Genomic DNA, 11053 nt, shown 5'->3' on the forward strand with positions numbered 1-11053 from the left:
GAAGCGGCTCGCGCGCCCGCCACACCCCGCCGCCGGGGTCCGCTCTGCGACCCTCCCCGCGGCTGCAGAGACGGAAGCCGGAGGGAGACACCCACGCAGCTCGTCCTTCCCCGGAGGAGCCGGAGCAATCGGCTGGGAACCGGACCGCAGCTCACCAGGCCCCCCTCCGCTGCGGGCTCAATGGACTCGCCGGGATGGGGCGGAACTGACCGGCCTGTACGCACTGCGCGACGCAGGGGGGCGGGTCCTAGGGACGCTGGGGGCGGGGCGGAGTGCCGCGCTGGGGCGGGGCCAGCTTGCCCGCACCGCCCCCATCCCACCCCCCAAGCCAGCGAGACAAAAGGGAGGGCCGCAGCCAGCCCCGCCCCCAGAGCCCGCCCCGCCCCGCCCCGCCCCGCGCGGCCGGCAGGCCGGGCTTCTGGCTCCCGCGCCCCCGCCGCCGCCTCCATGTACCCCACGGGCCCTCTGGCTGGCCCGGCCCCGCGCCGTGGCCGCCACGCCCCGCCCGGGCGCCCGGCGCAGACGCCGCGGCCTCCCGCCCCCGCCCCGGCCCCCGCCGCGCGGCCCCGCGTGGCCGTGAAGATGGCCTTCCGAAAGGCCTACTCCATCAAGGACAAGCTGCAGGCCATCGAGCGCGTCAAGGGCGGCGAGCGGCAGGCCAGCGTGTGCCGCGACTTCGGCGTGCCCGGCGGCACGCTGCGGGGCTGGCTCAAGGACGAGCCGAAGCTCCGCTGGTTCCTGGAGCAGCTGGGCGGCGAGGTGGGCACGCAGCGCAAGAAGATGCGCCTGGCCAACGAGGAGGAGATCGACCGCGCCGTGTACGCGTGGTTCCTGGCGCTGCGCGGGCACGGCGTGCCGCTGTCCGGGCCGCTGATCCAGGCTCAGGCCGAGGCCTTCGCGCGCCAGATCTACGGGCCCGAGTGCACCTTCAAGGCGAGCCACGGCTGGTTCTGGCGCTGGCAGAAGCGCCACGGCATCTCCAGCCAGCGCATCTACGGCGAGGCCGAGCCCCCCGCCGCCGGACCCGCCCTCGGCCCGCCGGTCAAGCAGGAGACCCCGCCGCCCCCGGGCGCCGCCCCCCTGCCGGGCCGCGCCCGGGCCCCGCCGGCCCCGCCGCCCCCAGCCGAGGGCGGCTACGGTGATGAGCAGATCTACAACGCCAACGTCACCGGCCTCTACTGGAAGCTGCTTCCGGAGCAAGCTGCCCCCCTGGGCGCGGGGGACTGCGGCCGGCGACGGCGGGGCGACCGGGTGACCGTGCTGCTGGCCGCTAACCTCACTGGCAGCCACAAGCTGAAGCCGCTAGTCATCGGGCAGCTGCCAGACCCGCCCAGCCTGCGGCACCACAACCAGGACAAGTTCCCGGCCTCCTACCGCTACAGCCCCGACGCCTGGCTCAGTCGCCCTCTGCTGCGGGGCTGGTTCTTCGAGGAGTTCGTGCCCGGCGTCAGGCGCTACCTGCGCCGCAGCTGCCTGCAGCAGAGGGCGGTGCTGCTGGTCGCCCACCCGCCCGGCCCGAGCCCGGCCGCCAGGGTGCCCGCCCTGGAGGAGAGCGAGGAGACCCCTAGGCAGTTCCGGCCTGAGCCTCTCGGGCCCCCGGAGGAGCTGCAGACCCCCGACGGGGCCGTGCGAGTGCTGTTCCTGTCCAGGGACAGTGGCCGGACGCATATCCCGGCGCCGCTGGAGCAGGGCGTGGTGGCTGCGTTCAAGCAGCTGTACAAGCGGGAGCTGCTCCGCCTGGCGGTGTCCTGCGCCGGCGGGTCCCCGCTGGACTTCGTGCGCAGCTTCATGCTCAAGGACATGCTCTACCTGGCCGGCCTCTCCTGGGACCTGGTGCAGGCCGGCAGCATCGAACGGTGCTGGCTGCTGGGCTTGCGAGCTGCCTTCGAGCCTCAGCCAGGGCAGTGCACTGGGCAGCGCGCTGGGCAGGCTGAGGCCGAGCACAGCAGGGTGCTCAGCGACCTCACCCACCTGGCAGCCCTGGCCTACAAGCGCCTGGCACCTGAGGAGGTGGCCGAGTGGCTGCACCTGGACGACGACGGGGGGCTGCCTGAGCGCTGCAGAGAGGAGGCAGGCCCTGGCCGGCCCCCTGCACTGGCCCCTGTGGCCCCTCTGTCTCTTGGCAGCCTACCCTCTGTCATGGAGGGCGGGGAAGAGGAGGCAGCCGCCATGCCCACCGCTGGGGAGGCCGTGCGGGGTCTGGAGACAGCTCTCCGGTGGCTGGAGAGCCAGGACCCGCGGGAGGTGGGGCCCCTGAACCTGGTGCAGCTGCGCTGCCTGATCAGCACAGCCAGGAGGCTGGGGGGCATTGGTCCCTCCGTCCCCAGCAGCCCCTGACGACGGGGTGTGACAAGCCAGGCCTATTGCCCAGGGGCCTTTGTCCTGTCGCACCTGGAGGAGGGGGCACAGTCCCCTCTGCCCTTCCCGGAGTGGCCACCCCATGGCTGAGGGTTACGGGATCCCAGCCCCCACAGGCTTGGGGAGCTCTGTTGGTAAAGGGTTGTCCTACTCCACTGGTCCTGTCTCCTGGAGGAGCTGGAAGAGAGGCCCCTGCTCCTGCTCCCCCCTGTGGGAGCCGGGAGGTCTGCGGCTCAGCCAGGACCCCTCCCTCGCACACTGGCTCGCACACACCAGGGCACCTGTCAGCACAGCACAGCTCACTGTTCCTGTCCTGGCCACCAGGACCCAGGCCTCCTCCACGGCCCGTCAGCGTGCACTGGACAAGGAACGGCCTGGCCAGGCTGTCCACCCTGAGCCTCGGTGCTGTGGGTTCCTGTGCCACAGCCACAGCCACGGCTTCTCAGTGGGGAGGCACGACCCTTGGGTTTTTATCACATTACGGCCGTTTTTACAGATACTTGTGTGTGTGGGGGGGGGGTGGTCTCAGTCCGCAGCCTGGGTCCAGCCTCGCTCGGGTCTGGGAGACGGTGCCCAGCAAGCAGGCCCCCTAACGTTCTGGATGCAGCAGGAGCATCTGTTCCACTCTGACTTCTAATTTTCCTAAGAAAATACATTCTCCAGGCAGCTCTCTTGTTCCGTGGGGTTGGCATGCAACTGGATCTGGGCCCTGGTGATCTGACCAATGACTGGACAAGCTCGCTGGACTCTCGCAGCAGCCACAGCCCTTTGTCCAGGCCCAGGGCCCAAGGCCACTCACCCACCCACCGACCGGAACAGGGAACAGGCTCCTGACAGCCATGCAGAGCCACCCTGCAGTGCCTTAGCCCTCAGGCGCCTCCCCTCGCTGGCAGCTGGCACGGCCAGGGCCCCGCCCCGCACCTGGGCTTCTGGGTGGCGGTGTAAAGGGGAGAAAAGCTTCCTGCGTCTCAGCCCAGCTCTTTCAGGGTCTGCTGCCCTGTCCACTCGATTCAGATCCCTGTCCCTCCTGGGAGCTGCCTTTGCAGAGGCGCTGCCGGCCCTGGCCCCATGTCATCCTGGTGGCCAGAGGCTGCAGACGGGTGTTGGTAGAATGGCTGCCCTGGGGAGGCCACTAGAGGGCGCCCCTAGCAGATTTCACACAAATCCAAGACCATGAACTTAGGACTCGCCCAGTGCACACACACCTCAAATCTGAAAGTGAGGGAGGGTGTGGGGAATGGGAGCAGGGGAAGTGAGCCTGGGCCGGCCCAGGGCGGCCGCCCCTGCCAGCTGTGGAGCCTGCACACCCAGGGGGCCTCTGCAGTCAGACCCGCCCCCGGGATCCCTGCCTGTTACAGACTCTGCCCAGATGGGCAGCAGGCGAGGGTGCACGAGGTTCCAGGCAGCCTCTGGCCAAGGCTCCCAGCCCTTGCAGCCCTCGTGGGCCTGTGCAGGGGGTGCTGGCGTCCATGAGGCCGTGTCAGATTTCTTGCATGGGAGCCAAGGCTTCACCCCAGGAGGCTCGGGCCTGTCTGGGGGCCGAGTGGGCACTGGGTAAAGCGAGGCCTGTCCACACTGGCCTGGGGCCTGAGAAGCTAGTTTGAGTGCCAAGTGGGGGTCTGGAGGCTGTGGCTTTGCTGGACAGGGGACACCCTCATGAGGCCTGTAAAGGTGCCCCCTCCGAAATGGCGGCATGGGGGTGCCTTGGGGTGGAGGCTGCAGGCGCCCGGCCGTGGCTCTGGCGTGCCCGGGGCCCCATCCTGGTGCCGCGGGTTTAGTCACGTCTCCCTGGGCTAAGCTCCGTGTGAAGTCATAGGGCACCTGCCAGGGGCTGTCTGTGGGGGACCCGAGTTTGTCTGCAGCAAAAGCTGAAACAAACCCCAGGTTGTGGCCTCATCCACAGCCTGCCCCTCACTGTATCTGCTGGGCCCAAGGGCATCTGAGCTTGTCACCGGGTTTGTGATGACCTGAGAGTGAGCGGGGTCTGGGTTGATGCTGCTCGAATCCCTCACCCACAGTCTGCAAGCGGGAAACCTGCCTGGAGGGTCGCACGCTCCCTGCCTGGCACAGGGGCCCTGCAGCCTGGAGGGCGCGGGGACAAAGCCATCAGCCTCCTCCTGTTCACAATCCTTGCCGAAGGCACTGCTCTCCACACAGCAGCCAGGGTCAGGGTCAGGGTCAGGGTCACCGTGGGAGACCCCCTCCATGCGCTCGGCAGTGCGCAGGGGAGGTGTGTGCACAGGCTTCTGCTGAAAGCACCCCTGACCTACGTGGCTTTTGGGGGGTGAGGCCAGGTTGCAACAGTCGGGGGGAAGGGCACTGCTTGCCTAAGGGGCTCCATGCTTGGGAAGTGGCCCTCCAGACGTCAGCAGATGAACTACCTGAGGGAAGTGGGAGAGGAAGGGGAGGGCCTCAGCTGGGAGGCCCATCACCCAGGGGCCCCAGCCCATTGGCCCACGTGCAGGTCGGGCTGGTGAGAAGAGCCCAGGTGGGAGCAGGGCCCCGGCAGCTTGGTCCTTGGTAAGGGTGCCCCGGTGAGCCTGGCTCTGGTGCTGTATCCCTGAGGGTGCCGTGGGCAGCCTGCTCTGAGGGGCATGTTCATACCTGGCCTCGCTGAAGGTGGAGTTCCCCTCTCAGATGAGCCCAGTGGATTTTGTAATAAAGGCTGAACTGCCACCTCCACACACATCCCTATTCTAAAGTCTTATTTGTGTAGCTCTGACCCAGTGCTTGGGTCTGAAACACCTCATATGGCCCAGCCACGGTGGCTCAGTGGATGAGTGCTGACCTATGAGCCAGGAGGTTAGGGTTGGAGTCCTGGTCAGGGCACGTGCCCGGGGGCATGCAGGAGGCAGCCAATCAACGATTCTCATCACTGATGTTTCTACCTCTCTCCCTTACTCGCTGAAATCAATAAAAAATATATTTAAAAAACAACACCTCATATGCTGAAAAGCGGAAGGGTATGAAAATGGGACAACACGGAACAAAGAAACCATCACATGCACGTTTCTTTGGGAAGCCGTTCGCTGTGGGACTAGGGAAGAGACCTGGCCGGCCAGGGACTGGGCTGCGACCCTGCCCCCCTTGAATCGGTGTGTCCTCCAGGTGGGCTGGGGCTCACCAAGGACCTCATTCAGGGAGTGGCTGCTGGGCCGAGCCCACCCTGGGCCCCAGGACTGTGAGGCGATGCGTGGCTGGGTGCCAGGGTGACGGCGGGAGTCACTCACCGCTGCCAGGCCCAGGGATTTGGCTTTACCGCCTCCTGCTAAGTACCGGCCACTCGGTGCTACAGGACAGCGACTTTATTCCCACTTCACAGTAGAGAGAGCCCTCCTCTGATAACGGACTCTGGCAGACCCTCCGACCAGAGGCAGGAACAGGGTGGAGGAGGCCTGGGAGAAGGGACCGCCTGGGGCTGCCTGGATGGCGGGAGGCTGCTGCATAGGGCCCCGGCGCCCTCCTGGTGATCTCCCTGAGGCCTCGCTGGTAGGTGGCAGCGAGAACCGGGTGGAAGCCAGGGGAGCGCCAGCCTCTGGGGCCTTGGCGGGCGGGAGGCCTCAGTGAGCCTTGGGGGCAGAGCCGCAGGCCACCCCCACCGAAGGCCCCACAGCCCCGCCTCGCCCCAGTGCCCAGCCGGACAGTCTGTTCAGGGACATGGGGAGGGCCAGGACCTGCCGTCAGAGGCCTGGGACCTCAGGACTTGACGGAGAAGGCTCACCAGAGCCAGCGACACCTGCCCCTTGCCAGGAGCCTGGGGTCTCGGGCAGGGCCATGCCAGCTGAAGCCAGTGTGTGGTCCCCACTGGCCAAGGCCCATCCTTCCAACCCTGATGCTGCCCTCCCCCCACAAGGCCCCAGGCCACCCCACTAACAGGACAGACTGGCTTCACTAGGGGAGCAGGTCTCGTGCAGATCCTACGTCCCCACCCCCCGAGCTCTCCTGTGCCTGGGGCTCTGCTCCTGCTCTGCCAAGCAGCAGGCCACGGGCCCCTGACCAGCACCACCAGTGCTCGGCCTCGGAGCCTACGGCCCCTGGGTGGTGGCCAGGTGATGGACGCTCAGGGTCCCCCCGGTCCTGCCCCTCGTATTCCCCATGTGGGAAGCAGGGCACAGCCGTGAGGCCCCAGGGGTCAGAGAAGCAGTCCTCCGGGAGGGGCTGGGAGAGGGCATGGGGGCAGAGCTGCTCTGGGACCCTACTTCCTGCTGAGCTCCTTGGCCCGGAAGGTGGCGGCCTCCACGGCGCTCATGGTGGCTGCCCGCAGCCCGCCCTGCTCCAGGACGTGAAGCCCATGAATGGTGGTGCCGCCCGGCGTGCACACGTCCGTCCGCAGCTGGGCCGGGTGCTGCCCCTGCTGCAGCAGCATCTTGGCTGTCCCCTGGGAGAGGAGCAGGGGGGGCAGTGACGGGGGACAGAGGAACCCCTCTCCCTCCCCGCACTGTGCAGCTTTGCCACGCGTCCCCTCTGCTCCGGGAGGCCCCCAGGCCCACCCCTTTCCCTGGTCCCCGGGCCACAGTCACTCACCAGCAGGGTCTGGGCGGCGATGCGGTGAGCCAGGCCACTGGGCATGCCCATCTTGATGGCGCCTTCAGCCAGGGCCTCAGAGAACACGCACACCTGTGGGGGCGGCGGGGTCAGAGCCAACGCTCCCCTGGGCGCAGCCCCCGCGGGAAAAGGCTCGGACCTTCAGGAGCCGGCCCAGGCACCGGCCACAGGGCAGGGCCCAGAGCTGAGGCCCAGGAGGGCAGTGACTGGGGGGAGCCGAGCTCATGGGCAGCAGGGACCACGCCGTCGCATCTGAGGGTAGGAGCAGCCACAGGGACTTGGCTGATGGCTGGCCCGTGGGGGGTGGGGGGGTGGGCAGGTAACACTCACGAAGGCCACTCCACTGCCACTGAGGCCTGTGTGGACATCCACCTGGGCCTCAGGCACCTCCTCGCACTGCCCGCAGGCTTCCAGCAGATTCCGCAGGAGCTCGACCTCACTGCTCCCCGCGTGGCGGCCACGGGCCAGCACCATGGCCCCCTCCTGGACCACGCAGGGCAGGTTGGGGGAGACCCGAAGCACCCGCGTGTGCGGAGGAAGCAGCTGGCCAGAGAGAGGCTGTGGTCAGAGAGCCAGGCCACACCTCAGCCAGGCTCCCTCCCACTTCCCTGGTGTGGCGCCAGAAGGAACCCTAACCCCAGGCCCCCTGGCCACCTGGCCGTTCTGCAGGCTGGCTGGCTGCCACCCGTCCCCCCTGTGCTGAGCCCAGGCTGGCGCTGGTCTGAGGTCACACCTCATCGCCCTCCTCCCATGGGCCACTCACCTCCTCCAGGGAGCTGAGAGGAACCCCGGCAGCCACAGACACCAGGACGTGCTCGGCGGTGACCACAGGGGCCACTTCAGCCAGGACAGCGGGCAAGACGTGGGGCTTGGTGGCAAAGAAGACAAGGGAGCAGCTCTGAAGCACCTCCTGGTTGGAATGGGTGGTCTGGCAGCCCAGAGCCTGTGCCGGGGACGCAGGGGCCAGGATGGGGTAAGTGGGCGCCTGCCTGGACCTCGGCCCTTCTCGCTGAAGGCCACCCTGCACTCCCCTGGTGCCCGTGGGTCTGTCCCGTGGCAAATGCCTCACCACCCCACGCCCAATGCCGTGGGCTCGCCCAGGCCACCCCCTCTTGCTCAGGACCCAACCCTGAGCCTCACAGACTCCCTGATGCCAGCACCTCTGCGAGCTCTCCAACCCATGAGTGCCCACGACCATCCCTGCTCACCCCAACATAGGCACACGCGCACATACACACGTGCACATACCCACGTGCACACTCACACACGTGCACATAAACACGTGCACACACCCACAGCCCTTCACTCTGCCATGGCCTCCACAACCTGGACTTTCCTCCTGGCCTTTGACCTCCGCTTCCCCAGCCCAGCCCAGCCAGCCTCGAACCTTAGCTGCATAGGCAGGACTTCCCTGGCCTCAAGAAGTGTTTCAGAGGAGCAGGAGCCAAGAGCCCCCCTGGGTCCCTGGAAGGAGCCTCAGTTCAGAAGAGGTGGGCCCCCGCTCACCCGGAAGTGACAGAGGTTCCGGTCCGTTGGTGCACTGGCCAGCACGTGCTGGGCTTCCACTTTCCCTGGAGAGGAAGGCGAAGGACTGGTGTTATTGGGGGGGGGGGGGGGGGGATGGAGGGGAGGAGCCGGCCTGGCTGCCCCTTCCTGAAGATGGCCCTTGGCTGGCCTGAGACTCTCCAAGAACCCAGAGCTCAGCAGAGGTGCTCCGTGCAGCCAGGCCCAGGCAAGCAGGTGGCTGAGTTCTACGCGGCAGCCACGGCCACTCGTGCTGCTGAGTCCAGAGGCCCTGCTGGCCACGGGGGCAGAGCTGGCCTCATCCTGTGAGGACACAGATCCCAGGGGCCTCTGCCTCCAGGGACTGGAAGGTGGAGAGGAGGGGGACCTGATGGGGGTGAGGCCCAGTGGGGGTGGGGCTCCCCTGGGAGAGGGTAAAGCACGTGTGTGTGTGTGTGTGTGTGTGTGTGTGTGTGTGTGGAGGACGGGCCTAGGGAGGTCTAACCGGCGGCAGAAGTGCACCCCAAACCTGAGCCCGTGGTGTCCACTTTGCTCAACACGGAACCGGCCCGGCCCTGGGAGGCAGGTGATACTGCTGGTCTCCACAGGTAAAACGCCGGAGACTCGCATGCACTGTTCTGGGACTGGTTGTGCCCCTCTGGCCTTCAGTATACAGTGAAAGGCAGAACGCCAGCCAATTCTCCCCAGGAAAAGGCTTCTAGTTACTGCGAAGCAGCAAACCAGTGTCTCCAGATGACCTGGCCCCCAGGTCCTTAGAGCAGAGGCAGAGGAATCCTGTGGGTTGCGGGGAGGGAGCTGGTGCGAACGGGAAAGAGAATCGGGGCTCAGGGAGGTTAAGGCACCCGACCAAGGCCAGGGAGCCGGCGCGAGCCCGGACTCGGCCAGCGCTGCCCCGGAAAGGACACTCGCTCCGCGTGCGTAACTACACGTCCAGTCGCCACGGGAGCGAGGAGGACGCCCGGGAGGTTAACTGAACCCCCAAGCAGGGTCCCTCCAACACATAACTCATAAGATACGTTAATTTTCCTTCTTTGAGCCAAACCTTGCAAACCCAGAGGATATTTTATTCTCTACACTCAGAGCACTTCTCAACTCGGCCCCGCCACCCGGGTGCTCTCTGGCCGCGCGCGGGTGGCTCCTGTGGGGACAGCGACTCCGCCTGGGCCCCCGCCGCCCGCACCGGACCCACCCTGGGACCCCAGCCCCGCCGCCCGCACCGGACCCACCCTGGGACCCCAGCCCCGCCGCCCGCACCGGACCCACCCTGGGACCGCAGCCCCGCCGCCCGCACCGGACCCACCCTGGGACCCCAGCCCCGCCGCCCGCACCCGCTCCACCTGGGACCCCAGCGTGCAGACCCCTGGCTGCCAGGCTCCGCCCGGAGGTTCTGCGGGGTCCATCCCCGCGGGCAGGTGAGCTCGGCCAGACAGGCCCGGGGTCCCGCCCACACCAGCCCGGGGCCGGACGTCCCCGCGCGCCCCACCTGCTCGGATGAGGCCCTGCGCGATGGCCTCCGCCATGCGGCCCGCGCCCACGAAGCCCACGCGCCGAGAGGTCGGTTTCGCAGCCGCCACCGCCGCCATCACGCTGACCGGGAGCCCCAGGCCACGCCCCGTCCCGCCCCCATCCCGCCAATGGGCTACGCCGTCCCGCCCCTTCCTCGTCATTGGCTGTCGGGACCTCACGCTCCGCCCCCTCCCGTCGGGCTCTGCGCTCCACAGCTCGTGGAGCAGTGGGTCCCGCCCCTTCTCCGCTCATTGGTCGGAGGGTTTGGCGTCAGACATCCGGTGGGCGTGGCGTGGAAGGGACGCGTCCCGGGGCCGAGCTGGCGGCGCCCGGAGTCGTCGCGCGTGGATCGCGGCTGGCGGGAGTCCGGTCCCGGCAGGAGAGCGGCGGCGAGCCGGGGCCCATCCGGGCCGGTGTGTGCAGAGCAGGTCCTGGCTTTCCAGAGGGCGGCTGGACGAAGGGTCGGACCGGCGGTCGGTGCCCCGAGGAGTGCCCGGTGGTGTCCCTCGTGGGGACGCTGCGGAGCCCGGAGCCGCTGATGGCTGATCGCTGGGCAGCGGGGAGGCAGGAGAGCTCGGGGCCCCAGGAGTGCCCAGCGGCAGGGCCCGTGGTAGAGGCCGACCAGGGCCGGGGCGGGCGCGGGGAAGGAAGGCGGAAGGTCCGCGATGGCAGCTGGTGCGGCTCTTTGCTGCTCAGCCTGATCCACTCGTCGTTGTCCCTGCGGAGTGTGGCCTGCGGCCGCTCTGGTCGGGATGGGGCCACACAGAGCGGACCTGACGCCGGGCGGCTGAACCTCGGCCTGAGCACCCGCGTTCTGCGCGCACTGTCTGGGGAGACAGCGCCTCTATGTAAACACACACACAACCAGGGGCTCAGGACACACAACTGCTCGCGTCCTGCCGGTGCGCCCAGGCCTCTGCTCGGTCTGGCCTCCTTCCCATTGTTCTCACTGGCGGATCCCGCCCTGAATCCCACAGGGGAGCCCAGCGGTTACACTGGAGGGTCCTGGAGCTCCATGTATTTCCAGACAAGCAAACGGATCGCTACAGTACCGCACGGCAGGGTGGGCGCCCAGAAGAGAAGGACCACGGCTGAGACCACGGGGAGGCACTGACATGGG

General features: G+C 67.9%; 2 protein-coding genes across 2 annotated transcripts; one reads left to right on the plus strand and one right to left on the minus strand.

Moving 5' to 3' along the window:
- Positions 1 to 447: 447 nt before the first annotated feature.
- On the plus strand, positions 448 to 5260 carry TIGD5 (tigger transposable element derived 5). The gene has a single exon (XM_070392473.1). The coding sequence runs from the start codon at positions 448 to 450 to the stop codon at positions 2335 to 2337; it is 1890 nt and encodes a 629-aa protein (XP_070248574.1). The 3' UTR covers positions 2338 to 5260.
- Positions 5261 to 5648: 388 nt separating this feature from the next.
- PYCR3 (pyrroline-5-carboxylate reductase 3) lies at positions 5649 to 10013 on the minus strand. The gene is made up of 6 exons (XM_070392488.1): positions 9911 to 10013; positions 8410 to 8474; positions 7667 to 7846; positions 7234 to 7446; positions 6883 to 6975; positions 5649 to 6736 (listed from the first exon to the last, which is right to left on the minus strand). The coding sequence occupies exons 1-6, from the start codon at positions 10008 to 10010 to the stop codon at positions 6554 to 6556; spliced, it is 834 nt and encodes a 277-aa protein (XP_070248589.1). The 5' UTR covers positions 10011 to 10013; the 3' UTR covers positions 5649 to 6553.
- Positions 10014 to 11053: the final 1040 nt, after the last annotated feature.

The sequence above is a fragment of the Myotis yumanensis genome, unplaced genomic scaffold (assembly GCF_028538775.1).
Source record: "Myotis yumanensis isolate MYYU_CA2020_CCGP unplaced genomic scaffold, mMyoYum1.0.hap1 SCAF_15, whole genome shotgun sequence".
Taxonomy (NCBI): domain Eukaryota; kingdom Metazoa; phylum Chordata; class Mammalia; order Chiroptera; family Vespertilionidae; genus Myotis; species Myotis yumanensis.

Coding starts and splice junctions, on each gene's coding strand:
- PYCR3 (XM_070392488.1), bottom strand. CDS start 10,010: ATGGCGGCGGTGGCGGCTGCGAAACCGACCTCTCGGCGCGTGGGCTTC. Junction 7,447..7,666: donor CTCTCAGCTCCCTGGAGGAG/GTGAGTGGCCCA, acceptor CTCTCTGGCCAG/CTGCTTCCTCCGCACACGCG. Junction 6,737..6,882: donor TCGCCGCCCAGACCCTGCTG/GTGAGTGACTGT, acceptor CTCCTCTCCCAG/GGGACAGCCAAGATGCTGCT.
- TIGD5 (XM_070392473.1), top strand. CDS start 448: ATGTACCCCACGGGCCCTCTGGCTGGCCCGGCCCCGCGCCGTGGCCGC.